Source organism: Jaculus jaculus, chromosome 22 (assembly GCF_020740685.1).
Source record: "Jaculus jaculus isolate mJacJac1 chromosome 22, mJacJac1.mat.Y.cur, whole genome shotgun sequence".
Lineage (NCBI taxonomy): Eukaryota > Metazoa > Chordata > Mammalia > Rodentia > Dipodidae > Jaculus > Jaculus jaculus.
In genome coordinates this window covers 9,755,187-9,779,839 of record NC_059123.1, presented here as the reverse complement: position 1 = coordinate 9,779,839, position 24,653 = coordinate 9,755,187, and the positions used below count along the sequence as shown (strand labels likewise).

Below are 24,653 nucleotides of genomic sequence, written 5' to 3'. Positions count from 1 at the left end.
TTGGGTAAGCAATGCCTCTGGGCATGACATCCCAACCTGTGTTTTTAAGTTAGTTGGTGATACATTGTTTTTGGCAGACCTGGAAATCTAATAGCATCTCTAAAAGCAAAGAAGATTAGGGAAATGCTCTTCATCTATAGGAGCCTAATGAAACAAGTAGTGAAAATGCTGTGGATGGCTGGAGAGATGGCCTAGTGGTTAAGCGCTTGCCTCTGAAGCCTAAGAACCCTGGTTCAAGGTTCGATTCCCCAGGACCCACGTTAGCCAGATGCACAAGGGGCCACACACATCTGGAGTTCATTTAGAGTGGCTGGAGGTCCTGGCACACCCGTTCTCTCTCTCTCTCTCTCTCTGCCCCTCTTTCTCTCCCTGTAGCTCTCAAATAAATAAAAATAAAACAAAAAAAAAATTCTAAAATACTGTGGATATAATCTTAGAATAGAAAAGATATCAAGTTTAAAAAAAAAACACAAAGGCAGGTATGGTGGCACACACCTTTAATCACAGCACTGGGGGAGGTAGAGATAGGAGGATTACTGTGAGTTCGAGGCCAGCCTGAGCTACATACAGTGAGACCCTACCTCGAAAAAAGAAAGAAAAAAAAATAAGGAAACCAGAAACAAGGGCTGGCTTTAATGAATAATAAGGTTCATTAGTTCTTTGTAAATCCACACTAATTAAGATTCACAATTGAAAGCCGGGCGTGGTGGCACACACCTTTAATCCCAGCACTCGGGAGGCAGAGGTAGGAGGATTGCCATGAATTCAAGGCCACCCTGAGACTACAGAGTTAATTCCAGGTCAGCCTGGACCAGAGTGAAACTCTACCTTGAAAAAAACAAAAAAAAGATTCACAATTGAGAAATAGCGTGTATATAATTTCTCTGTAAAGCAAAGAAAAATTAAATGTAGAGTTTATTTAAAAAACAGAATTTGTCTGCAGCTTAACTAGAATTCAATTCTTAGATTACAAGACATGGAGAACTAAGGATATCTTTGTGACAACTTTGGAAATGGCATTAAAAGGTGGATGTCCGGTCTAGAGAGATGGCTCAGCAGCTAAGGCACTTGCCAGCAATGCCTAACAACCAGGGTTCGATTCCCCAGTACCCACATAAAGCCAGATGCATAAAGTGATGCATGCATCTTAAGTTTGTTTGCAGTAGCTAGAGGTCCTGGTGTACCCATCCTCCCTCTCTCTGTCTTTAGAAATAAATAAAATATTTTTTAAAAGGTGGCTGTTCTGTGATATGCTCTAGGTGGTTGACTGAGAATGTGTTGCTTTGAGGAGGCAGGATTTTTACTGTTCTTTAAAGCTTTAAACAAAAGTATTGGTGGGGGCTGGAGAGATGGCTTAGCGGTTAAGCTCTTGCCTGTGAAGCCTAAGGACTCCGGTTCGAGGCTTGATTCCCCAGGACCCACATTAGCCAGATGCACAAGGGGGCGCATGCGTCTGGAGTTCATTTGCAGTGGCTGGAGGCCCTGGCTCTCCCATTCTCCTCTCTCTCTCTCTCTCCCTCTGCTTCTTTCTCTCTGTGTCACTCTCAAATAAATAAATAAAAATAAACAAGAAATTTTTTTTAAAAGTATGATGGGTTAGATGACATCTTGGTAGAAATTAAGTTTCAGTGGGCTTTTAGCTGAAACCCTAAATTCTGTTGAAAAACTGTTCTTGGTTATAACTTACAGAGACATACGTTCAATTAAATTGAAGGCTAGGCATAGATACTTCAAGGTACTCTGTCAAATTCACACAGTGCTTCAAGGAATAACAAAGTCTGGGATACTTTCTGAGAAGTGGGGAGCTGCCAGCTGTGTAGAAACAAGATTGGGTAGGTGCTGTGTCCACAGTGAGTCCTGACTGCCATCTCATCCGTCACTTAGAGAATTGGTATCGGCTATAAGCAAGAGAAAAGACAAGGAAATCTAAAATTGCATTTATTTATATTTAGAAATCCTAAGACTCTCTCTGTCCCTCCCTCCCTCCCTCTCTCTCTCTCTCTCTCTCTCTCTCTCTCTCTCTCTCTCTCTCTCTCTCTCTGAAGCATACTAGCCCATGCTGGCCTCAGACTCACAGCAATCATCTTACCTTAGCTTTCTGAGTGCTGAGATTAAAGGCATATGCCACCATACGCAGCCAAAATACTCTAATATGAATTTAACTCTCCCAGTGTGGCCTCATTTATTTCTTGTTTCAGTGAGTTTTCACATATTCTGTGTCTTTTCCTGTGGAAAATTACAGTGTCTTAGCTTCTTTGGTGTGCTTAAACTTAGGACTTACATTTATTATTATTTTGTTTCATTTTTTGTCTTTTCAAATTTTTATTATTTTATTTGAAAAGTTTATTTTTATTTATTTATTTGAGAGAGAGATAATGGGCATGCCAGAGTCTCTAGCCCCTGCAAATGAACTCCAGATGCCTGTGCCACTTTGTGCATCTGGTTTCCTTAGGCCCTGGGGAATCAAACTGGGGTCCTTTGGCTTTATAGGCTTTTATATTAAATTAGACAGTTGGAAGCTGTCATTATGGCTTAGTGTATACTTTTAGTAGAATTGGTATAGAAATTAGTATAATTATATTTGTGAGTCCTTAAAGTGATTTTTTAAAACTATCTTCTTATTTTTATAGCTGTTTTAGCAGTTTATGGAAATACACACACCTATTTTTTTTTTTTTTCTTTTTGAGATAGGGTCTTACTCTAGTCTAGGTTGACCTGGAATTCACTATGTAATCTCAAGGTGACCTTGAACTCACAGTGATCCTCCTACCTCTGCCTCCCGAGTGCTGGAATTAAAGGTGTGTGCCACCATGCCCAGCCTCACCTAAGTTTTTAATGTGGTGAATTTTCTTTTAAATTATTTATGTGACCTCTCTAGGCATAGATTGAACTTATCTTTCAAAGCCTGAAGGAAGGTTGGAGAGATGGCTTAGTGGTTAAGGCACCTGCCTGCAAAGCCAAAGGACCAGATTTGATTCCCCAGGACCCACGTAGACCAGATGTGCAAGGTGGCGCATGTGTCTGGAGTTCATTTGCAGTAGCTGAAGGCCCTGGTGCATCCATTCTCTCTCTCTCTCTCTCTCTCTCTCTCTCTCTCTCTCTCTCTCTCTCTATATATATATATATATATATATATATATATATATATATGCCTCTCCCTCTTTCAAATAAATAACTAAATAAATTTTTGTAAAGCCTAAATGAAAAGATAGCAAGCATTTGCCATAGCTCTCTTTGCAAGGCGTACTTTGTGAGCGCTGCATGGAGCTCTGTGAAAGTTCTCATGTTACCTCGTGAGCCACAGTCCCAAGTGAAACCACAATAGCCCTGCGAGGCATGTTTCTATATTTAACACTCAATTTAGCAAAATTCTATTTTCCATTCCCACTTTCCTACTGTCCTCTTACCCCGGCTGATCACACTTTTAAAGTGACGCACAAGCCACACACTTGTGTCGCTGTTAGAATTAAACACTGGACATGAGAGCGCTGTGCTGTCCATTCAGACCAGCTGCTGAGCTTTGAAAATGCAAACCAGATCAACATTAGCACACACCCTGCGGGGTTCATTTATAATTTGAATGAACAGCCCGTGGAGATAGGGCATGTCTACCTTGCTTGATGTTTACACTAGACATGTGAGCCAGGATGCCCACGAATCATCTCAGGGGAACCCCACATCCCGCGACATCCCAGATGCTAGTCCCAAATGCAGAATGCAGCAATGAGATGTCCTTTGAGAGGAGGAATACATTTTCCGTTGGCCTTTCTTGCTTTGAACAGCCACCTTAATGGCATCCACGTAAGCCAGATGCACAAGGGAGCACATGCGTCTGGAGTTCGTTTGCAGTGGCTGGAAGCCCTGGCGTGCCCATTCTCTCTCTCCCTCTCTCTCTCTCAAATAAATAAATAAAAATAAATTTATCTTCAAGCAGAAGCCCTTGCCTTTTGAGAGCCAACAAATAATCTAGTGAAGCCAGGAATTAACTTAAACAAATGCACAGGTATGACGGTGGTAAGGACTTTGAGAATTTATAGTTTGGAAATGAGGTAATAGAATAACATCTTCCAAAGCCGATGACTGATAAAGAAGCTGTGCAGAGTACAGAATTGTGCCTGTGTCGTTAGAAGATTTAGGACTGTATTGCAGAATTTTCTTCTCCTCACTTTGGTTTTCAGCATTAGTGCCTGCTTAGGTCTTTGTGCAAGGGGCCAGGTTTGCCCCCCAGGCTGGGCTGAAGGACTTTGTGGGTGGAGGAGGACTTGTGTGCCGTGGTGCCCTTCCTGGCAATAAAACATATTGTTGAATGAGTAACTTAGGAAACTGTATGTCCTGACCCGTTTATTGCCTTTAACCTATGGCCCTTTCTATTTTTAGTACGCAGGAGGGAGAGCCACAATGAATGGCCATATATCTAACCATCCCAGTGGCTTTGGAGTGTACCCATCTCAAATGAAGTAAGTTGAGAGCTTTATATTTAATTTGGGTGGGGATTGGAGTCAGTGGTATTATTGTTGTTATTATTATTTTATTTAGAGACAAGGTCTTACTATGTAACCCATGCTGGCCTAGAACATTCTATGTAGTCCAGTCTGATCTCTAGCTCACCAAATTCCTACCTTGGCCTTTCAAGTTATAGTATTTCAGGCATGTGTCACCACACCTAGCTATTTTTTTTTTCCACGTCGTAATGAAAAGGTTAGTTAAATTTTTAAAAATATTTTATTTTTATTTATTTATTAGACAGAGGGAGAGGGAAAGAGGCAGGTAGAGAGAAAGAGAGAGAATGGGTGTGCCAGGACATCCAGCAACTGCAAATGAACTCCAGATGTGTGGGCCATCTTGTGCATCTGGCTTATGTGGGTTCTGGGGAATCAAACTGGGTCCTTTGGCTTTGCAGGCAAGTGCCTTAATTGCTAAGCCATCTCTCCAGCCCTAGTTAAATTTCTTTATGCAGTCATTCATTTGTAGTATCTTTCTGTTACTAACTCTTGTTATCACTTAAGGCTTACTACTGTGTGTGACAGACATGTGACGGCTCTGTAAATGTCAGCATTAGGGACCTGTGAAATATTCGGTAGATAGTTTAGTCTAGACCTGTATGTATTATTGCTTTATCTAGTTGAATATATTTTCTACTCCAGTGCTTTAACTTCTTTGAGCATTCTATTATTGATTTAAAAAATATATAGTTTATTTATTTATTTGAGAGAGGGAGAGAGAAAAAGAGAAAGGCAGATAGAGAATGGGCACGCCAGAGACTCTAGCCACTGTAAGTGAACTTCAGATGTAAGTGCCATCAGGCTTTACATTAGGTACTTGGGAATCAAACCTGGGTCCTTTGGCTTTTCAGGCAAACGCCTTAACAGCTAAGCCATCTCTCCAGCCCTGTTATTGCTTTTTAAAAAATTTATTTTTGTTGATATTTTATGTATCATTATTGTTATTAACAACATATTTTGTATGGAGACATCATGTGTTGGTACCCTCTTTTCCCTCTTCCCTGCCCCCATTCCGTTGGGGACCCTCCTCAGTGGAGTTGCAGGTATTCCCCACGGGGTTGTGAGTTATGCACTGTTGGAGCAGCAGTAAGTTATTTTGGGGGGACAGGAAGGCCTCTGGTCATGATCTCTCAACCTGCAGCTCTTACAATCTTTCTGTCCCCATCTTCTGCAAAATTCCCTGAGCCGTTGTGGGTGAGTTTTAAGTCTACTTCAGTACGAGCTCTTAGGAGCCTCTGGATCTCTGCTTTGGTGGGTGTTGAGTATTCTCGGGGTCTGTCTCCTTCACCCTGGTGCCGATCATCAGGTTCAGCGTGGAAGCAGCACTCATAAAACATTTATTTTATTTTATTTATCTTGTTTGAGAGAGAGAAAGATAGAGGTAGATAGCGAGAATGGGCACACCAGGGCCTTCAGCCACTGCAAATGAACTCCAGACGCATGCGCCACCATGTGCATCAGGCTTTGCATGGGTTCTGGGGAATCGATCCTGGGTCCTTAGGCTTTGCAGGCAACCACCTTAACCGCTAAGCCATCTCTCCAGCCCTATTATTGCTTTTTTAAATATAGCTATCTGAGAAGAAATAAATATCATTTAGTCCATACTGTGTAGACATTTGCCATTGTGTACAACAAAATAAAATCACCAGTACTACACCAAAGGATCCTGGTATCTACTGAAACCATATCCCAGAATTGACTGGCCACTGTTGTCTGTGAAATACGTGATGCTGTTTTGTGATATGGCTGTTGTAGTATAAATTTCACTCACCAGTTTCAAGACACATAATATTTACCTTATCCTTGAAATGAATTTCTTTTTTTTTAAATTTTTTATTTATTTATTTGAGAGCAACAGACAGAGAGAAAGACAGATAGAGGGAGAGAGAGAGAGAGAGAGAGAATGGGCGCGCCAGGGCTTCCAGCCTCTGCAAACGAACTCCAGACGCGTGCGCCCCCTTGTGCATCTGGCTAACGTGGGGCCTGGGGAACCGAGCCTCGAACCGGGGTTCTTAGGCTTCACAGGCAAGCGCTTAACCACTAAGCCATCTCTCCAGCCCTGAAATGAATTTCTAAATATGATGTCTCAGCCGTTAACCTGCCCCTGTTCCTCCGTTGTTTATCTACTCTAGGCATGTCTAGTGAAGAGGCTTTTTCCTCATACCATGCTGTTTCTTGAGTCAGTTCCACATACCCTTTCCAGACTCAGTTCTCTGTCTTTTGCTTGAGATTCTTACCACTTCTTTTTTTTTTTGGTTCCCGTGGTGGTGAATCTTGGCTATCCCAATGCAAAGTTGATCTTCCCATAATCTTGCATTTCATATCGATTAGTTTTACCCAGACACCAGAGTCTGTTGTAACCATTTTCCTTTCTTGTTTTATTGATAGTTCCTGTCTCCTTACATACTTGCTATTCTTCTGAATTTTAGAGTTTAGCAAATACCGATTGAATATATAAACAAAATTAAAATAAATCAGTATTTATTTCACTTAACATGGGTGGCAAGATGTAGGGTAAAATGGGCCAAATTTGCTGCTAAAATGTTATCTAGGTAAATTTCCTTAACTGTAAGAATACTGTAAGAAGTCTATATCCCTGGGAAGTTGGGATAACTATGTTAATATGAGAACTTGGCTGAGTGGGGCAAGTTTGTATGATTTCACGCCTTGGTGAATCCTTTTGGCTGTAGCTGTGACTTGCCCTTGAGAGGGAGCTGAGCTTTGCACCATACATGGTCGACATTGTCGTCACCTGATTTCTATTTCTACTTACCCACTACTCACCAGGGCAGGATCTTGTTTGTGTTGGCAAACTCAGTCAGTATAAACTCAGTATGTTTTTAAGAAAACACCTAGCTATGGAGGTCTTGAAATTTTTATTTTCTCGTTCTGAATTCTTATGACTTACTTTAGACTTCATCCCAAGACGATGACTTTTTTTTATTAAATTACCATTATAGTGGCTACGGATCTTCACCTCCCTTCTCCCAGATGGACAGAGAACATAGTTCCAAGTCCAGCGCAAAGGCACTGTATGGTAAGTAAGCTTCTTTGATGTGGTGTTACCCTGTTCCTAACACCTTCTTACATTTGCGTTTTCAAAGGCATGGTTCAATCTCATACTTTACATATATATATATGGAGAGAGAGAGGGGCAGGGTCTCACTCTAGTCCAGGTTGACTGGAACGCACTCTGTAGTCCCAGGCTGGCCTTGAACTCACAACATCCTCCTACCTCTGCTTCCCAAGTGCTGGGATTAAAGGCATGTGCCACCATGCCCAGCCTTTTTAAAAAACATACTATTTATACTGTTTGAAAGGAAGTAGTGGCAGCTAGATAATGGCCATTTCAGAGAAGAGTGCTTATGAAAGCTACCACAGCTATGAGCTATGCACGCTGTCAATCACAGCTTCGAGCGCCGCAGGTGAAGGGCCTGTGCTGCCCTGGGGAGTCTTCCCCGTGGCCTGGGGGGGGCTTCCCGTGTGTTAGTTTCATGTGTACGCTGACCTTTGTGACTGAGCCTGCTGATTATGGGCTGACAGATGACATATATTTTTCCTTAGCGCTCTTGAAGTTTTTAGTAATATTTCAGTATGGCAAGCAGTCCTGATACAATTTCTTTCTGCAAAATAATCAGGCTTTTTCTCCAATCCTTCCCTGACTCCCAATGCCTTCTGCAGTTTGTATTATGTACTTAAATTCCTTTGAAAATTAAAACACCAACTAGAAGTTAATAAGAAGAAATGGAGGGCTCTGGAAGGCATTTATTTTTACAGGGTCGGAATGGCCTTTTATTATTATGTTTAAATAAAGCATTGGGAAAATAAGGTGATTAGTAGCAAAGAGTGTGGAACCAGACTTCTCATGTTCCAATCCCCGACTAGCTGTTAGCTAAATAACTTCGGGCAAGTCACTTCACCTTCTTGAACTCAAGTTTGTTTACCATGTTGTAATGCACTCTAGTAACACTGATAGGAGAATTAATTGAGATCATAAATGTGAGGTGTTTACAATCATTCTTAACAAGCAAAAGTCACTGTAGGGCTGGAGAGATGGCTTAGTGGTTAGCGCTTGCCTGTGAAGCCTAAGGACCCCGGTTCGAGGCTCGGTTCCCCAGGTCCCACGTTAACCAGATGCACAAGGGGGCACACGCGTCTGGAGTTCGTCTGCAGTGGCTGGAAGCCCTGGCGCGCCCATTCTCTCTCTCTCCCTCTATCTGTCTTTCTCTCTGTGTCTGTCACTCTCAAATAAATAAATAAAAATTAAAATTAAAAAAAAAAAAGCAACTTGCTATTCTCTCCCTGTCTCTCTCTCCCCTTTCTCTTTAAAAAAAAAAAGTCACTGTATATATTGTCATTACAATGTTGATATTAGCATTATTATTACATGTTATGGAAACCAACAGCCTTTTTTTATCTTGTACAATTCTTTTACATAATCTCAATTTACAACTTTGTGGCTGTGGTAACTATGAAAGGTACTGAAGTTTTGTGATTCCTTTTCGCCTATATTCTTAGTGAACTGGATTTCCAGCTGAAATTATACTTCATCAAAGATTTAATACTATATATGGAAATTTGTCAAGGGTCATGACAGTGTGACTAATGCTTATTTCAATTTTCTTACTATCAAATTGAGGCAGTCTTACTTAGGGCCTAGTATTTGTGGCTCATATATGTAGAGAATATATTCATTGTGTATATATTTTATAATAAAAATATACTTAAGATATGACCAATAATATTTGATCTCTGATTCTAAGGAACTTGTAATCTCCATACTAACTTGATAAAAAGATTTTTTTTTGGTAATAATAAAATAATTTGTTCAATCCTTATTTCTAGACAGGTATTTAGGTCATTCTGTGCTAGACCATGGTCAACATTATGTTATCTCTATGTTGATGCAGTTTTCATTCATCCCAAAGATGAATAGCTTATCATTAATAAAAATCATTTCTAGACACATTTAGCCCACAAAAATTGAACCAAGAGGATGTAAAAGACTTACATACATTTATAATGATTAGTGAGATTGGAGCAGTCATCAAATCCCAACAAAGAAGAGCCCATATTGGATTCACTTCTGAGCCACTAGATCATTAAAGAGAAAATTACTAACAATATTCCTAAAACTATTCCATAAATAGAAACCGAGGGCTGGAGAGATGGCTCAGCCATTGAGGTGCTTGTCTGCAAAGCCTAAAAACCTGTGTTCAATTCCCCAGTACCCACGTAAAGCCAGATGCACATTATGGCACACACATCTGGAGTTTGTTTGCAGTGACTGGAAGCCCTGACATGCCCATTCTTCCTGTCTCTCTCTTCTCTTTATCTCTCTCTACCTGCACGTAAATAAACAAATAGAAATGGGAGGGACACTATCAAAATCATTCTAAAAAGCCCATATTATACTGATACTTAATAGTAACAACAGATAACTATACATACATACATACATACATACATACATACATACATATGTATGTATGTATATATATATATATGTTTATTAGTATAGAAATAAAACTTCTGACTAAAATACTTGCAAATCAAATTCAGCAACACACACACACACACACACACACACACGCAATCACACACTACAAAACAGCTGGTTTCATTCTGTGGTTCTAAAGACGGTTCATCATGTGCACCTTATGAAGCATAATGTAAGACATAAAATGGTCAGAAAGGAAAATCAGATTGTCTTGATGAATGCAGAAAAGGCCTTTGACAAAATCCAACATCTCTTCATGATACAAAATCCCAAGGGAACTAGAAATGGGAGGAGTTACACGTTAGCAGCCAAAAGCTACGTAGAACAAACCCGTAGCCAACACTGTCCTAACTGGGGGAAAATGGAAAGTCTTTGCCCTGAAAGCAGGTTGTTCACTCTGTCCATTCTTATCCAGTGTGCACATGAATTCGTGTCAGAGCGATAACGTGAGAGGAAAAATGAAAAGGGTACAAACCAGAGAGGAAGAACTCCTAATATCTTTATTTGCAGACAGTATGAGCCTGTACTTAAAATACTCTAAGGTGTCTACCAAAAAACAAACAAACAAAAAGCACTGAAGAATATAAAATTATTGTATACAAAAGTTAGTAGCTTTTCTTTACACTAACACTGAACATGTTCAGAAAGAAATCAAGAAAATAATCCTGTTCATAAAATCCCAAAACAACAGCAACAAACAAAACCTGGAAGTGAGCCTAAAGAAGAAGGTAAAAGGCTTTGACAGTTAAAACTTTAAAACACTGGGGCTGGAGAGATGTCTTAGTGGTCAGCACTTACCTGCGAAGCCTAAGGATCCATGTTCGACTCTCCAGATCCCTTGTTAGCCAGACGCACAAAGGTGAGGCAGGCTCAAGGTCACACATGTCCACTAGGTGGCGCAAGCGTCTGAAGCTCTACTGCAGTGGCTGAGGCCCTGGCATGCCAGTTCTCTCTCTGTCTCTCTCTTTCTCTAAAAGAAAAAAAAAAAAACACTGAAGGAAGAAATTTAAGACACAGGAAGATGGAAGGACATCCATGTTCATAAATGGCAGAATGTAAAAATGACTGTATTACCTAATGCAGCACATAGGATCAGCACAAAGCCCAATAAAATTCCAATGACATTCTTCATAGAAACAGGATAATTCTATAATTCTTTTGAAGCACGGAAGACACCCGCTAGCCACAGCAATCCTGAGCAAATGATGCTATGAAGCCAGCATGACTCTGGCACAAAAAGCAACAAAACCATTAGGCGTGTGAATCCATGGAATAGAAAAAAAGAGACCCAGAAATAATTCCCCATAGGCACAGTGATCTGATTCTCTACAGAGGTGCCAAAACATATCTCAAAGCGAAGATAACTTGACTTTAACAAATGGTGCCTGGAAGACTGGATATTCACACAGGGAACATTTCTATAATTCAGGGCTAAGTGGCAACTTGTACCAGGGGCAGTGGGGCACTGGATCTGCTGGGTGTTGGGTGGTGAGGGAGGCTCACGGAGGACTTATGCTTCAAATTGGAATCTGAAAGGTGAGCTGTGCTTTTAGCGATTTGGGGGGGAGAGGGAGACATTGTAGACAACAGTACGGATTCTCCCCATTCTGGATGCTCAGCTCTTTGGGAGCGGTCCCCTTTTGTCCCAGTCACTTCAGGATTCCCTCTTGTTTATTTGCCAGTGCAGTGTCTACTGTATAATTTATGCCCTGCACCTACTTGTAGAATGCGTATGAAGAATTAATGAGCTGCAGGCTGTTCGGTGTTAACCAGAGAGTGTGAAGCAATACGCTGGGAGATGAGACCAGAAAAAGTGAACAGGGGTCATAGCGGGCAGAGTCATCCTAAAGAATTTGGGCCGTTTGTAGAAGTGGCACTTATCCATACGGAGTGTTTGATGTGCTCTGTTCAGGGAAGTAATGGGTGACGTTTGTCGTGGGTTAGTTTGCTAGCAGAATTGAGAATGGATTTCATACAAATGCATGAAAAGCAAGTAAATCAGAGAGTTAAGTAATATGGATAAATTAGACATCTAATTATAAGCCTATGACCTTTCTTTCTTTCTTTTTCTTTTTTTTTTTTTCCAATGTAGGATTTCACTCTAGTCCAGGCTGACCTGGAATTTACTGTGTAGTCTCAAGGTGGCCTCGAACTCACGGTGATCCTTGTACCTCTGCCTCCCATGTGCTGTGATTAAAGGCATGTGCTACCACACCTGGCTACCTATGACTTTTCTTGAAGAGGAAGTATATTTAATCTTCTTACTAATAATGCAGATTCCAAAGCTCTTTTTTTTTTCAAGAAAGCTGATGAGAGAAAAGAGGCCTCCCCATTTGAATTTGTTTCAAGAACAACCACAAGAACCCTTGGGTTCATAGTTTGACAATATTTTTTTAAACAGTAATTTTTATTTTATTTTATTGTTTTTTATTTTTTTAATTTTTAAATTTTTATTAACATTTTCCATGATTATAAAAATTATTTACTTATATATTAGAGTCAGAAAGAGAGAGAGAGAGAGAGAGAATGGGCATGCCAGGGCTTCCAGCCACTGCAAACAACTTCCAGACACATGCACCCCTTGTGCATCTGGCTAACATGGGTCCTGGGGAATTAAACCTGGGTCCTTTGGCTTGGCAGACAAATGCCTTAACCACTAAGCCATCTCTTCAGCCCTTTACTTTTCTTTTTTTTTTTAATATTTTTTGTTCATTTTAATTTATTTATTTGAGACTGACAGACAGGGAGAGAAAGAGACAGACAGAGAGAGAATGGGTGCGCCAGGGCTTCCAGCCACTGCAAACGAACCCCAGACGCGTGTGCCTCCTTGTGCATCTGGCTAACGTGGGTCCTGGGGAATCAAGCCTCGAACTTAGGCTTCACAGGCAAGCACTTAACCACTAAGCCATCTCTCCAGCCCCCCTTTTTAAATTTAATTAAAAAACCGTGTGTCTCTGTGTGTGGCGTGCATGTGTGCGCATGCATGTTTGTATTTGTGCGGACGTACATGTACGCGTGCGTGTGGAGGCTGGAGGTTGACGTCAGAGCTCTGCTCAGCTGCAGTGCACCATAGACTCTGAGGCAGGTCCAGCACTGAGCGTGGAGCTCACAGATTCAGCGAGGCTGATTAGCCGGCGAGCCCTAGGGATTGCGTTTCTGCCTCCTCAGAGCAGGGAATACAGGCACTTGCTCCTGCACTCAACATTTTATATGGGTTCTGGGGTTCTGATCCCACGTCTCTGTGCTTTGTACCAAGCACTTTCCTCACTGAGCCATGTCCCTAACCCTCCAATTTATTTTGACACTCTCAAATTTAGTGTTGTAGTGTGAAAATAATGACATACACATGATATTACAAATTAATCCTGGCGCTACTTTGACAAGACAGGGGGCCCCCAGCCTCCATCCCATGCTTTGAGGGTTAGATTCCACGTGCTGTTCTGTTACACTCACAGCACTCTAGAAAAATGTTCACAGGAATCCTTTTTTAAAATGCATTTTACGGCCGGGCGTGGTGGCGCACACCTTTAATCCCAGCACTGAGGAGGCAGAGGTAGGAGGATCGCCATGAGTTCGAGGCCACCCTGAGACGACAGAGTGAATTCCAGGGCAGCCTGGACTAGTGTGAGACCCTACCTCGAAAAACGAAAAATAAATAAATAAAAATTAAAAAAAAATTAAAATGCATTTTACGGGCTGGGGAATGCCTTAGTGGTTAAGGCACATGCCTGAGAAGCTTAAGGACCCAGGTTCCATTCTCCAGGTCCCACATTAGCCAGATGCACAAGGTGGCGCACACGTCTGGAGTTCGTTTGCAGTGGCTGGAAGCCCTGGCGCGCCCATTCTCTCTCTTTGTCTCTCTCTGTCTCTCCCTCTCAAGTAAATAAATAAAAATTAAAAATATATTTAAAAATTTATTTTACATGATAGTAAAATTTGGATTTGGGGGAGGATGTGTAAATTATTTAAGGGAAAGATTTAAAATATGCTAGTTTTTTTTTAAGTTTTTTTTTTTTTTAATATTTGCTAGAGTCAGAGAGAGGGAGGAGAGGGAGAGAAAGGGAATGGCCATGCCAGGGCCTCTAGCCACTGCAAAGAACTCCAGATGCATGCGCCACCTTGTGCATCTGGCTTACGTGGGATCTGGAACCTTCCTTAGGCTTTGCAGGCAAGTGCCTTAACTGCTAAGCCATCTCTCCAGCCCAAAATGTGCTAGTTTAAAGAAGTTTCCAAGTCAGCCCATGAAAGGTGCTCTCTGCATTGCTTATGTCCCTGATGCTGTATTATTTCTTAGGAAAATAAATATTCATTTTGTTTGTTTGTTTTTTTTTTCCCTCTATACTTGTGACAGTAACAATCTGCTTAGCTCCTGGGATCAGGAAATTGAAATACACACGTGTGTGTGTGGATGTGTGTTTTGCCATGTTCTCAGACGTTATGTTTCTTCACTTTGCCCTTGAGTGCCCAAGTCACGCGAAATCTCTTTTTTTGAGCACGTGGTCGGCCTGCTCCGTGTGCCTGGACTCCCTCCATCCCCATGTCTTGTCCGTTGTCACCCTCATGCCTGCTCCTAGCATTGCTGGGGTTTGCGGGCTGCGAAAGTCGATGGAAGATCTCGCCCGAGTGCAGAATTGAGACCTTTCTACAGCGCAGCTGACCACGCAGCGGCTTTACTGTATTCTAGGGTAAATCGACATTCTGCTGTGCTTGAATGACTGAACTTTCCAGAAAATCAGCTTCCCCCTAAGTTAGGCATCACAGAATTTAGCCACATATTATTAAAAAAAAAAAAAAAACCAGCTGGCTAAAACCCTCTTTTCTTCAGAAAAAACTCAAGTTCACAGAATTACCAAGTAATAGCATTTTGTTATTGCTAACACCTACAGAATGTGAGGCTTATGCACTCAGGGGGCCAAATAATATGAACGGAGTTTGGCAGGCAGTCTCCTAAGTCTCATGTCAGCCTTAAATTGGAACTTATTTTGTGGTACTAGCAAGTGGAAACTGCTAACAATACTCCTTTTTTTTTTTTTAGCAAAAGCAAGTACTTTTATTTTTTTTTGTTGTTTATTTTTATTTACTTATTTGAGAGCAACAGAGAGAGAGATAGAGAGAAAGTGGAAGAGAGAGAGAGAATGGGCGCACCAGGGCTTCCAGCCACTGCAAATGAACTCCAGACGCGTGCGCCCCCTTGTGCATCTGGCTAATGTGGGTCCTGGGGAATTGGGTCTCGAACCGGGGTCCTTAGGCTTCACAGACAAGCACTTAACTGCTAAGCTATCTCTCCAGCCCCCCCCCCCCCATTTTTATGTTCCTCCTGGAGGAGATTCTGGTAAGATGGCAGCGTGAGTTACTTTCACAAATGGAATGGCACACTCGTGTGACTGTGTTTACTGCCAACTTATGTAAGCTCACTTCAGCACCCTCAGCATTCCTGGAAGCTCTGCTTTTCTTAGCAGATAGCTGTCTCACATGCCTGTCTTTGGGTGTGTGTGTGTGCACGCGCTTTTCTTTCTTTCTCCGTCCCTCTCTGTCTCCTCATCTTGGTTTGCAGCTTGACTCTCTCTGGTGGGAATAATGGATGCAGAATGTCTCCCACTTTGAAGTGGATATGAAAGTTAAAACCCACTTCTTTCCAGCATCCTTGTTCCCATGTGGAACTTGCTCAGAGAAATGATGTAAATCTTTAAGTAAAATATGAAAGCTACGCATGGTGCCTCACGCCTCTTATTCCAGCACTCAGAAGGCGGAGGCAAGAGGAAACCAAAAAAAAAAAAAAAATCTAGAAAAGAAAATGCAACACAAACAAAAAGCAAAACGTAGTGCTTTTAAAAAAAATCATTTTATTCATTTAATTAATTAATTTATTATTTGAGAAAGAAGGAGAAATAGGCAGAGAGAGAGAGAGAGAGAGAGAGAGAGAGAGAGAGAGAGAGAATGGGCACACCAGGGTCTCCAGCCACTGCAAATGAACTCCAGATGCATGTGCCCCCTTGTGCATCTGGCTTACCTGGGTCCTGGGGAATTAAACCTGGGTCCTTTGGCTTTGCAGGCAAGTACCTTCATCGCTGAGCCATCTCTCCAGCACCCTCCCTTTTTAAAAGTCTTAAGTAAATAGTCCACAATTAAGTGGGATCAGGAAAATGGGAATGTTCATCAACTTTCAGCTTCATAGAGTGTGCCTGGTGACTCAAAGACAGGTTTGATAGTCTTCCCAAATTAACTGAAAATTTCCCAAATAAACTTAAAAATTTAAACTGCCTTTTATCTCCTCCTTGTGATGTAAGCCAATGTAATGATCTGTTACACACGTCAATTAGAAATAATTCTTTTTTTTTAAAAATACCTTTTTATTGGCAACCTCCATATATATACACAATGAACTCTGACCATAATCCCCTCCCACCACCTCGCGACCTTTTTTTCCCTTCTCCCATGTCTCCCTTCTGCTGAATGCTTTCTTCTTGCCAATGAAACCCTCTTCTGCTTTGATACATATTTTTTCTTTCTGCCCTCATTTATTCAGGTCTTGTGTAGGTAACATCAGCCCCTCTGAGGTCATGAATACCACGGCCGCTTTGTGTCTACAGGACGTGAAACACTCTTCCCTTTCCTTTGGCTCGCGTGTTCTCTCTGTCCCCTCTTCCTCAGTGGTCCCTGAGCCTTGGGGGGTGTGACAGAGATGACTCTCTTAGTGCTGAACACCCCCGCCCCACTGTCTGGTCTGGTCAGCACTTTGATGAGTTTTGAGTCTCCCCATTGGTCACCACCATCTGAAAAGAGCAGCTTCTCTAACTCAAAGTGAGGGCAGCATTAAACTGGCATATCAGTAGATATTGAGGGCAATTTAGTGGGCATATGATGTCTGTTTAGCCAAGCAACTGTACTGGTGTCTCTCTCTCCGCTCCCGGGGCCTATGACCTCTCTAGCTATGGGCTTTTGACTAGGATTTCAGTACCAGGCAGGAATTCCTCCTTGGAGGAGCCTTGACTCCGGTTACAAAGTATTTGCTTTCCCCATAACAAGCATGCCAGAGTTGATTTTTTTTAAAACTTGTTGTTTGTTTATTTTTATTTATTTATTTGAGAGTGTCAGACAGAGAGAGAAGAAAGCATGCTGCCTGGGTCTCCAGACGCGTGCGCCCCTTTGTGCATGTGGTTAATGTGGGTCCTGGGGAATCGAGCCTCGAACCAGTGTCCTTACGCTTCACAGGCAAATGCTTAACAGCTAAGCCATCTCTCCAGCCAGAGCGTTTTCTTTTCTTTTTTTTTTTTTTTTTTTAAACTTTTTTTTTATTTATTTATTTGAGACCGACAGACATAGAGAGAAAGACAGATAGAGGGAGAGAGAGAGAATGGGCGCGCCAGGGCTTCCAGCCTCTGCAAACGAACTCCAGACGCGTGCGCCCCCTTGTGCATCTGGCTAACGTGGGACCTGGGGAACCGAGCCTCGAACCGGGGTCCTTAGGCTTCACAGGCAAGCACTTAACCGCTAAGCCATCTCTCCAGCCCTTCTTTTCTTTTCTTTCCTTTCCTTTCCTTTCCTTTCCTTTCCTTTCCTTTCCTTTCCTTTCCTTTCCTTTCCTTTCCTTTCCTTTCCTTTCCTTTCCTTTCCTTTCCTTTCCTTTCCTTTCCTTTCCTTTCCTTTCCTTTCCTTTTCTTTTCTTTTCTTTTCTTTTCTTTTTTCTCTTCCTTTCCTTTCTTTTCTTTTCCTTTCCTTTCCTTCCTTCCTTTCTTTCTTTCTTCCTTTCTTTTTTGGTGTTTCAAGGTAGGGTCTCACTCTAGCCCAGGCTAAGCTGGAATTCATTAGGTAGTCTCATGGTGGCCTTGAACTCACAGTGATCCTCCTACCTCTGCCTCCCGAGTGAGTGCTGGGATTAAAGGTGTATGTCACTACCCTGGCTTTTTTTTTTTTTCCTAGAGATAGGATCTTACTGTAGCCAGGCTGACCTGAAACTCAGTCTGTAGTGCCAAACTGGTCTCGAACTCAAAGAGATTCTCCTGAGTGCTGGGACCAAAGGGCGTGTGCCCCCACACCCAGCTTATGCCCGTAGTTTCTCGGTTGCACTGGGAACTGATACCAGAGCCTCAAGAAGGCTTCCACACTCGCCTCACAGCCCAGTGATTATTCTGTATCACGGTCCATGCCTTGTCTTTAAAATGATCTCTTGGTTCGGCTGTGACTTGTCACAGTGTGACTGTGACCTTCTGACAATGACAGTTTGTTCCTCTCAGCTAGGGACCCCACTGAGCATCTCTCCTCTGGACGCTGCAGGTTCATGCACTGGGCCCTTAGGAGCAGTGGTCTCTGGCTCAAGCTTTGAGTGTCAGCCCCTTGGGGAATGTAAAGCAAGAAAGACCAGGCGGCTATTTTTATGCTGCTTTTTTTGTTTGTTTGTTTTCTTTTCCATTGCCTTTTAATTACTTTCTGAGCAGATACCTTGCCTTTAGAGAAAGAGAAAATAAAAGTTTGCTGAATTTGGCTACCATTACAATGTTGCCAAAACATCAAGGCAGGGAACCGGTTTTACAGCATCAGTACTGAGGTCTGCTTCCTGGATGTAGCTGTTGTTGCATAAATTGAAGTTTAAAAGAAACTTTGTATAACATTTTCTGGACTTAAGATAGACTGTCCCTTTGCACAAGAGCATATCAACTCAATGCTCCAATGATGAGCAAAGATTTTATTTTTATTTATTTATTTGAGAGTGACAGAAAGAGAAAAAGGCAGAGAGAGAGAGAAAATGGGCTCCCCAGGGCCCCCAGCCATTGCAAACGAACTCCAGACGTGTGCGCCCCCCTTGTACATCTGGCTTATGTGGGTCCTGGGGAATCGAGCCTTGAACCAGGGTCCTTAGGCTTCACAGGCAAGCGCTTAACTGCTAAGCCATCTCTCCAGCCTGTTTTTATTTTTATTATTGGTTAGTGAATCACCTAAGTATGTCTTTGTGGATTTGTATAGTCTGGTCAGTGGGAGACACAACCAATGTTACTAAAAGTAAGTGAAGACTAACTATAATTGCTTCTAGCTATAATTGTTTTGAATGAGACAGAGAGGAGGGGAGAGAGAGAGAGAGAGGGAGAGGGAGGAAGGGGGGGGGGGGACTGTGTGTGTGTATGTCTAGCAAGTGAGTAGTGGGAGACACTGTTTTACTCTTACATTTAAAGTTAAGAAGCTTCTAAAACTAGAAATCCCAAACTCTACAGGCAGATTATTCCTTTACTTTTATTTATTTGTTTGTTTTATTTTATTTTATTTTTTGAGGCAAGGTCTCACTCTAGCCCAGGCTGACCTGGAATTCACTGTGGAGTCTCAGGATGGCCTCGAACTCACAGTGATCCTCCTATACTTCTGCTTCCTGAGTGCTGGGATTAAAGGCATGCACCACCACGGCCGGCTCCTTGACTTATTATTTAATGTGCTGCTTAGACTGGGACATTGTCTTCCTGGCGGGAGAGCGCAGAACAGATGGGTTGGCATCTACATGGGTTCTGCTGCAGTGGACCCAGCCTGGGTGCCATATCACGAAGTCCTGGAAGGCTTCTGTTAATTGCACTTAATTGCACTGGTGGCTCCTAGTCACCATAGGGCATCTCCAGGCTGGGACACGCATAGGGTTTATTTGAAGTTCTTGGTCCTAGGTGGTCAAGGATGAGATCCATTGTTAGAGAAACTTGTGAATTTCACCGGAGTCTTCCTTTTCTTTTTCTTTTTTCTTTTTTGGCATCATAAGGGGTTCTCTGAAGGCCTCTCACACTATCTGAGGCTATGGTTACATCTACATTTAGGAGCACCATCAACGTCCTTGTGAGTTCCTATAATTCTCATGAAAAGAAATGTCCTGAAGTTGCCTTTTAGGAACATTTTTCAAAAATGTCCATTAAAATGTTACTGTTGAACTTTCTTCACTGACTTGAAATCATCAGAATTAGTTTCTTTCAAAACCTGTCTTTTGGCATACACTCTTAGGACCTTTAAAAAGTCATTTGCTTTATTTTCTCTAATATGCATCTTAAACCTTTATTTAATTATTGGAGAAAGAGAGAAGGAGGCAGAGAGCAGGAGGGTGAGGAAGAGAGAGGGAGAATGGGTCCACTAGGGCATCCAGCCATGGCAAACAAACTCCAAGACACATGTGCCACCTTGTGTATTTGGCTTAGGTGGATTCTGGGGAATCGAACCTGGGTCCTTTGGCCTTGCAGGCAAGCGCCTTAACTGCTAAGCCATCTCTCCAGCCCCAACACGTATCCAATTTGTTGTGTCACATGGGAGAAGAAGCAGGCAAGGCATTCCCAAGACAGGCTCTTACTTTGAAATATTAGCAAGGACACCTTACCTTCGAGGCAATTAGATGATCAGTTGTTACCATGCTATTGACAAAAGCAATCTGAAAATCATTTTCTCTTTGTATAAATTATGCTGGACAGATGGATTTTTCACTATTTTGTGACAAAAATCCAAAGTATGCGTAGAGTGAGGTGGACTCTGACCTGTGTTTGCCAGTCATTTGTCTGAAAGGCCCGCTCAAACGTTTGAACATCTGGAGCCACCAAGTCATACCCTAATCAGATACCATGGCAACTGCTGCCATTTCCTCAGCTGTCCCCAGGTCGGATCAGAGAAAGGAGAGACATTCTCAAGCTCTGAGTCCGCCCTGGCGAGTTGAGTAAGAATCGGGTCGGCCAGGGTCTTAGCAATAGCGCGTTAGCTCTGGAGGTGTTTATGTACGCTACACCCCGGAATTATAGATCGAATCTCATGAGCTCGAGTCGTTTCCCAAGACAGCCGTGCATGTTTCTATATCTCACATGAATCCCCCACTGATAGAAAAGTCATGTTTCAGCCTTTGGCACACGCCTTTAATCCCAGCATTCGGGAGGCAGAGGTAGGAGGATCGCTGTGAGTTTGAGGCCACCCTGAGACTCCATAGTGAATTCCAGGTCAGCCTGGGCTAGAGTGAGACCCTACCTCAAACAACCAAAAAAAAAAAAAAGAAAGTAAAAAAGAAAACTCTCATGTTTCACTTTGCTAGTTTTGTGAAGTTCAGTCATATAAGTGAATGCTCATGTTTTATTGAATTGGACTAGAAAATCCGAGGTGAAAGCTGAACTTTCTTTGTGACCATATTATTTTGGTAGGACCAGATGGATCATATTTCTTCAGGTCATCGTCTAAGCAAAAAAAGAAAGGTAGCAAGGACTGGATTTTGTAGTGTTCTTCTTCTTATTAGATCATCTGAATGCTACCAGAGCAAAAATAGAACATGTGCTGGAATAACATGACTTGATAGAGGGAAGAGGAACGTGGAGACGTTCATCTAAGTTTGAAAGTAAATGTAAATGAAAAGCTAATTACCTTAATACATTATAAATCAGAACATTACCAAATTTCTAACAAATTCTGTGTTCATTTTGTGAGTCTGTGCACATGTTCTCTTTGGACTTTGAATTCTACTGAACTGTCAGCTTCTCTTTTTATATCAGTGGTATGAAACATGTTTATTGAGAGTTAGAAAGTATTTGTTGATAAGAAAGCTAAGATATAGATATATGATTTATGGAAACCTTAGCTTATAGCTTACATTATATGTGCGATGTGTGTTGGTTTTAAGACCTTGAAGGCTTTTAGGTTGCTATTAACCCTTTCATTTTACAGCGAACATTCTGAGAGCCACAACATTAAGTCGCTTGCTCAAATTTAGTTTCCTGCTTCGTGGCCGAAGCAAGGCTAGAGTTAGATCTGCAGGTCCTCCAGATTCCCTGCACCTTCTTCTCCTCCATGGCACCCTGCTCCAGAAGGAGAAAGAAAACCGAATTTCCAGCTTAGTAAGCTGCTCGTTTAGGAAATGACAAACACAAAATGTCACCAATATATAGCTCATGGTTAATGTTTTGTTTGTTTGTTTGTTTTGGTTTTGCAACATCTTAGAAAGTAAAATCACAGCTTCACTGTGCTTTTTGAGTAGTTCCCTTCCGAAGCTCAGTAGCTGTCTAACTTTCTCATTTTTTTCCCCCACCAGATTCTCTGTACACTTCTGTGTTTCGCTTCGTGTATTCTGTTGCTGTGTGACATGTCTCTGTTGAATTGCTGCCAGTATGACTGGGTGATGCCGTGTCTCCTTTGACACTGTCCCTGGTTTGGATGGTGTGAACGGAGATGGTCCTGTGATTTTTACTCACGAAGTCTAGCTCATATGATACAGTATCTCTGACAATATTTAAAATTGTGTGATCTCATTGCATTAATAGATGAGGTTTATATACCGTCTTTTTGAATCTTTTTGACAAACATTAAATCCCTTGTTAAAAAGAAAAAAAAAACCTTTACATGAAAATTTTTCTTCCTTAGAATATTTATAATCTTAATATTTGGGACTCAAACTTAAATTGGATCAAGGCGGTTTTGCATATTATTTGGGCCTTCTTGTGGATGTTGGGCCTGCTTTGAGTAATGAGTGTTTTCACATCCACCGCACAATGGAACCTTGTGGACTACTGTTTTTATATGTGAGATAGACTCGTTTCTGAGGTGGCCACATGACTCCACATAAGAACTCCAGCCTATTAGTGGGTAAATAGTGACTTTGAAAATTTGTCTTTCAGAACAAAGGAAGAATTATGCCCGAGACAGTGTGAGCAGCGTGTCGGATGTTTCCCAGTACCGTGTGGAAGTGAGTACTTGCTTTTCCCCAGTGCCTAGGATGACGCTTAAGGCGTGTCCACATTGGAGGTTGAATCAGAATTGTCTTTTATTTCATTCACATGGTATTTTATTCTCAGGGTGGCCTCAAACTCACGGCGATTCTCCTCCCTCTGCCTCCCGAGTGCTGGCATTAAAGACTTGCGCCATCAAACCTGGCTCAACATGGCATATTTTTTTGACATCAAATCTTTTTATAAATTATCCTTTTCCATCAGAATTACCAGCTGAAGCATGAACCTCAAAGTCTGCATTTTTAACATCATAATCCCACCTTACTTTTATTTGAAGTTAAAGGGAGACAATATTTTAATTTTAAAAATTTTCTTTCGCTTTTTAAGTTTAGAACTCCAATATATGAACATAGTGCAGATTGGTCACATTTCCATCAGTTATATTCTCTCAAGTTCTCTCTTCCTCACCCCTACTCCTCTGAGGACCTTTCACAGTGGAATTATTGATATTCACTGTTGGGTCATGGGTTTCAGTCCCAGGTTAGTCTGTGCAGGGGGCGGAGGGGGTTGTGAGGAACGATGTCTCAGAGCACATCTTCTCACTCTGCAGCCCCTATATCCTTTCCATCCCCTCCTCCACAGCGTCCCCTCCACATTACAAGGCTTCTGTAGTGGAGAGCTCTCAGCAGCCTTTGATGTTCCCTTCTGATGAATTTGGAGTCTCCTCAGTGTCTCCCGCCATCTCTCTGGAGGTGGTTCTCAGGTTAGCGGTGAGAGTATCACGAACATTTCATCTGCCGTTTCCTCTGCAGTGTGTCCTGGGCTATGGAAGATGTCAGAGAGCTCACTTGTCCCCTGCTGGGCAGTCAGCTTTTATTTCTTGTCACACTGATGGGTCTCGGGTCTCCCAGAATTTGCTGCCATCTGTCTAAAACAGATTATCTAGCCGAGAGTGAGAGCGGCAGCCATAGGTGTTTAGAAGACTTTTTAAAAAGTATTTTATTTTGCAAGGAGAGAGGGGGATAGAAAAAGAGAGGAGGGAGAGAAAGAAGGAGAAGGAGGGAATGGGCATGCCAGGACCTCTAGCCACTGCAAGCGAACTCCAGATGCATGCACCACTTTGTGCATCTGACTTTCTGTGGGTACTGGGGAATTCAACCGCAGGCAAGGGCCCCGGAATAATTTTGCAACAGGTAAATACCATTCTCCTAAAATAACCCTTCTGTCTACTAGGAAATGGCTCAGAGAGTAAAAGTGCTTACTGTGCCAACCCAGTGACCTGAGGTCCATTTCCCCAAGCCCCTGCCCACCCCTGGCACATTAGCTCACGTCAGTAATCCTAGCATGCCTTTGGCAAGACATGTAGAAGCTGATGGGCCAGCACAGCTGATATCTACAGCAGCAAACAAGAGCCCCCCACCTCAAACAAGGTGGAAGATGAGGAGCAGCACCCGAGGCTGTCCTCTGCCCTGCACACATGACACCGCCTCTCACACACACTCCACACACACAGAGATAGTTTAAGAAACGAAAGACATTGTTTCCATGTGGCTCGGCACGGGACAGCCTTGGCTACCTTATCTTACAAATCAGGACTTTTTTTTTTTTTTTTTTTTGCCTTCATCTAAGCCAGCTGAGCTTCATCTCCTTTCAGTCGAGTCTTTCTGCCCAGATCTTGTGATGTGCTACACTGTTCTGCCAACTGACTTTAGTGAGGATGGTTCCTTTTGGGAAGTGTGTACTAAAAGGTGTGTGTGCGTGTCTGTGTGTGTTGTCTTAAGAGGTTTCTTTTTTCTCTTTTCCCCCGCCAACCATCAGCACTTGACCACCTTTGTGCTGGACCGGAAAGATGCCATGATCACTGTGGATGATGGCATAAGGAAGCTGAAGTTGCTTGATGCCAAGGGAAAGGTCTGGACTCAAGACATGATTCTCCAAGTGGATGACCGAGCCGTGAGCCTGATCGACTTAGAATCGAAGGCAAGTGTGTCAAATAGG

General features: G+C 42.2%; 1 protein-coding gene across 2 annotated transcripts in view; it reads left to right on the top strand.

The window, feature by feature from the left end:
• Positions 1-24,653, top strand: part of Eps8 (epidermal growth factor receptor pathway substrate 8) — a 144,645-nt gene that overhangs the window by 59,200 nt on the left and 60,792 nt on the right. For both annotated transcript variants that reach the window (XM_045139499.1, XM_045139500.1), the window contains exons 2-5: positions 4,378-4,457; positions 7,463-7,539; positions 22,605-22,672; positions 24,474-24,635. In XM_045139499.1, the coding sequence (XP_044995434.1) occupies positions 4,399-4,457; positions 7,463-7,539; positions 22,605-22,672; positions 24,474-24,635 (366 nt within the window). In that variant the 5' untranslated portion in view covers positions 4,378-4,398. The remainder of the gene's footprint in view (positions 1-4,377; positions 4,458-7,462; positions 7,540-22,604; positions 22,673-24,473; positions 24,636-24,653) is intronic.